At 24.7% G+C, this 4439-nt stretch overlaps 1 protein-coding gene across 1 annotated transcript; it reads left to right on the top strand.

The window, feature by feature from the left end:
- The first annotated feature begins 753 nt into the window (after nt 1-753).
- Nucleotides 754-1707, top strand: LOC145832110 (uncharacterized). The gene is made up of 2 exons (XM_082939467.1): nt 754-917; nt 1563-1707. Exons 1-2 carry the CDS (start codon nt 754-756, stop codon nt 1705-1707), a joined length of 309 nt encoding a protein of 102 aa, XP_082795593.1.
- The last annotated feature ends 2732 nt before the right edge of the window (nt 1708-4439 follow it).

Raw genomic sequence — 4439 nt, 5'->3', positions numbered from 1 at the left:
GCGTATATGTTGTGTAGTTTAACTAAGTTTAAACTTTTATTTACGTCATCACAACTTTTGTTTGCTTATATAGATCTTAAACTCTTTTTTGACAACAGTCTTACTAAAAACAATGTTTTTTTAATTGCTTTTGTTTAACGAGTATTCGAATATTTTTTTTTAATATACATATATATACCATATAAATCACTTAATTTGGGAATTTAATCAAACAAATATCTAAATTTAGTTGCTTTCATTGAAATCTTACTCAATTAGTAGTTCTTAAAAGTTATTGCACGTATAAAAAAACTAAAGATAAAATGTTTAGTATGATGTATAGTAATTTGTATATACAAAACAAAATAATTTAAAATTATGTTTAGAACCTTAATATCAAATAATAAACAACTAGAAAAAATGTCAAAAATAAGTAGGACACAACTTTATGCAGTATTGAATGTATATTAAAAGATTTGATGTTTTATTAAAACAATTTTAACAAATAAAACAAAATAACAACCTTATAATTAGTACCAGAAGTAAACCAACGAAGCAATTCAGCGATATACGGCAAGCTTACAGTCCTATAAAAAAAAATATCATTAACAATTTAAACAACACTAAGCCTGTGTATGAAGTACAGACAAATCAACTGGTTTGATATAATACCCAAAACACTTTGAGTTTTTTTATTTGTCGTTTAATTTACTATAATATAAATAATTAAGTTTATCAACAAGTTGTTTACCATTTAGATATAGAAATAATATAATGACAAACGAATCAACTGGATTAGACACGGCGAGGTACGGAGTTGTAACAGCTGTATATTTCTTCGTATTCATGTACAGATACAACCAGGGACTCATTCTAACTGATAGAAGGGCTATGATCAATGTTGTGTGGGTTTTCATGCTTTCTCAGCCTATGTGCAGGTTTTAGTTTTTAACTTTCTTATTAATAGTTGATATCGGCTGAGTTTTTAAACTGTAATAATTTATATTTAGATATGCTAAAAAATTTAAATGTTACATTAACATGTTAAATCTACTTTTAGCATACTAAGTTTTCTCTTATTCGAAAAGTTTAACTAAAAGCATTCTATACATAAACTTTATTTATAAATAACTGATCTCGAGAAAATTTTTATAATATTTAAAAAAATAGCATTCAAGTCCTGTCTTTTTTTTTTATTTATATTAAATAGTTTAATTTTCGTATATATTTAATAATTCATATAGACTATACTACTATTGACTTTTTGTTAAAAAAATATTTTTGGTGTTCTTAAACATCATGTACGTTTTTTGCTACCAATAATTGAAACAAATTATTTTGTAATTTAAGTAAAAAAGTAAGATAAGCATCATTTTTTAGAAAAACCTAAGTATATCTATTTATTAGTTTATTACAAAACAAACAAAAATTCACAGATACATAGGAGGTAAAGAAGGTTTGTGGTATTCGCAGTTATTTGCACTACTTCTCATATATATATAAACTATACATATACTATTTAGATATATACTGTTGATATTATATATAAATGAATATATAGTTAACAAATTATACTTACACAGGTACATAGGAGGCAAAGAGGGATTGTGGTTATTTGCAGTGATTTGCACAACTAGTATGCTAATGTTTCCATCAAGAAAGAAAGTAAGTGAAAATCAAGTTACAAGTAAGAAAGATGAAAAGAAAAATAAGAAAAAGAAACAGTAAACAGTTTATTGTTGTGAACGTGTTTATGTAACAACAAGTTAAGATTAGTTTACTTTAAAATTTGTATTTTATGCCTCTAAGGAATAATAGATAGTGTCATTTTTAGAAATTGTTGTCAAAGCTATTTTCTCGCCTCAAACAACTAAGAAGTTAACTTTGTTGAGTAAACTTTTAATCAAAAATCTCTGATTTTCTTTTGCTTTTATTTATTATATATTTTAGCGTATAAAAAACAGCTTTTTTTATGATTCAATAGTTCAAGAATTTTAAATTATATTTATTAGAATATTTTACAAAGTAGTCAACTTGAAACCTACTCAAAACTACACTTGAGTTTATTTATTCTGTAATTGTTTTATAAGCTTTTTTTTTGTAGAGTTTTGTTCTATATTATATTCTTCATGAAACTATTAGTTTTAATTCTGTTAGTATATCTAAAACTAAAGACTACTGTTGTCTTGTATTTTATTTGTTTAGTTTTAAATATTTTTTAAAGATAATTCGACTGGAAAAATAAATTGTAAAGATTTTCAATCTTTTATTAAGTTCAAATTTTGAAGTTTGAAACAATTAAACGAAATTCGGCAAACTCTATCTATCCTTTCGAGCACAGATATCCAACCTGCGTTTTTTACCAAAAATAATAAAACACCATACCGCATACTAGGATGGAAGAAAACTTAGAAAATCTAAATAAATGTTTATAGATTATTTTTTTAATTTGTTTTTTTACTTTATATGATTGCAGAGTAATTTCAACTCTTAATAAAAACAATCTTAACGTAGCATACAAAATTTTCGTCCAAATTTTCTTATAATGCAATACCAAAATCTGAACTTTGGCATCTGTACTTTAATAATAGTATATAGAAGTTTTAACAATGTATAACAAATACAGTTATGGTTAATATACTTATGTTTCATAGAATGAATGAATTAGAAGCAAAAAGTTATAAATAGTATGTCAGCTTTGATAGTTTATCGTATGAACTCGCCAACATTTAAAACGTAATTATACATAACAAAATGACTGTTATAAAGTTATCTGAGCTCATGAATCAAAATATACAATTATTTTATCCACTAGCTGCTGCTAGCAAACTTATAAAAATATTTACTTTTTATTGAATTCTTTTAACAGTTTACAAATATAAATAAAAATGTTATTTATAAACATCTATAATCCAGTTATTACTAGAGTTGGCATTTTAGAGTCTTTTACAAACTAAATACCTAATATAGTTTAAAATTAATTATTTTCTTTTCGTTTTTGTCAAAACTGATTAAACGTTTAGGTTGTCATAAAATAAGTAAATTTTAAGCATTTTTTTGTTTCATTTAAACTTTAAACACATATACTTTATTTTGATCATACAGTAATATCTTGACTCATTTCTATACATTTTATAAAGCACAGGTTTATTACATAGTTTTTATAAAAAGATGACTAAACAGAATCAAATACAAATCAAATTTACTCAACCGGGTATCTTAGGAAGCTTTAAAATCAATTAACTGTTTCACAAGTATATTAATAACATTAAAAACTAACTAAGCAATAACATTAGATTAAACGTTTAACAGAATATAAACAAAAAATTAAACGAATATGCTTATTTATGTTTTTTTTGGAACAGATCAGCTTTATAGTTAAAATAACTAACCATTAGCCAAGCTGAAACAAACATTGTACGAAACTTGTTAGTTGTTATATTGCTAGAGATAAGAAGCAAATAAACTGTTTTCGTTATAAGTATTAAAATATTTTAAAAATAGTTGTTTTACAAACAATTTTATAATTTATACAAAAATTTTTATAGTTATACATAGTGGTCATTGTTATTTATTTATTTTCTATTTACTCTTTTTTTATATAAACTGAATATCTATTCTTGTTTAAGGTTTCAAAAAAAATATTAAAAAAACGGCTTTTTAGTAAATATAACCTATTTAGCTTACATTGAACAAACTAAACAGTGCAACAAAATAATAATTTTTCAAAATATACAACAATTAAATACTAAGTAGCTAAGTAAGTTGCAGCAAGCATGGGTCAACCAAAACTCTACACGTCAAAATATTTAAACACCTCAGAAACAGTCAGATCTGCTGACCAGTGTCTTGACATTTCTAGGCACAAGTGTCTGTTTCTCAAATAAAGTTCCTTGCTTGCAAATATGAATTTTGGCGGGTAAAATGGGTAGTCTTTGCCGAACACAACGCTAAGACATTCACGAGCTCCTTGATCTAAGCAAAAGTTATAAGAAGTTTTCATTAGTCACTATTTTTCATACCAAAGAATACTTAAAAATTTTACAAAAAGCAAATGTTTAAAAAAAGTTTTATATACATAAACACACCTAAATTGTTAAAGTCATTATACTATTTTTTATTAAAAACTTATACTAGATATTAAGCTGTGAATCTAAAGTTTATAACAAAAAAAAAAACAGTTTTTACACCTTCATAATTGCTACTTGAAGATTTTTTAAATTCAACCTTTCACTCTCTTAAGTCTTCGCTTACTGAGATAACTTCAACATTCTCGTTTTGCTCTCTAATAAGCTCAAGTTCATTCCGGAGTCTTATTAGTACAAGTTGATCACCATTGCTTTCAGGAGAATTTCTTGTGAAAAAGCTCAGTATTTTTGAAAATATCCAAGACATTGTTTAAGTTGACTAGCAAAAGTAATCTTTTATGTGTTTTAAAATAGATCTAAGTTAAAGTTCTA

Source organism: Thalia democratica, chromosome 3 (genome assembly GCF_965202585.1).
Source record: "Thalia democratica chromosome 3, ktThaDemo2.hap1.1, whole genome shotgun sequence".
In the NCBI taxonomy this organism is placed as follows: Eukaryota; Metazoa; Chordata; class Thaliacea; order Salpida; family Salpidae; genus Thalia; species Thalia democratica.
Note: the sequence above shows the minus strand (reverse complement) of the source record. Positions and strands in the feature narration are given on the sequence as shown.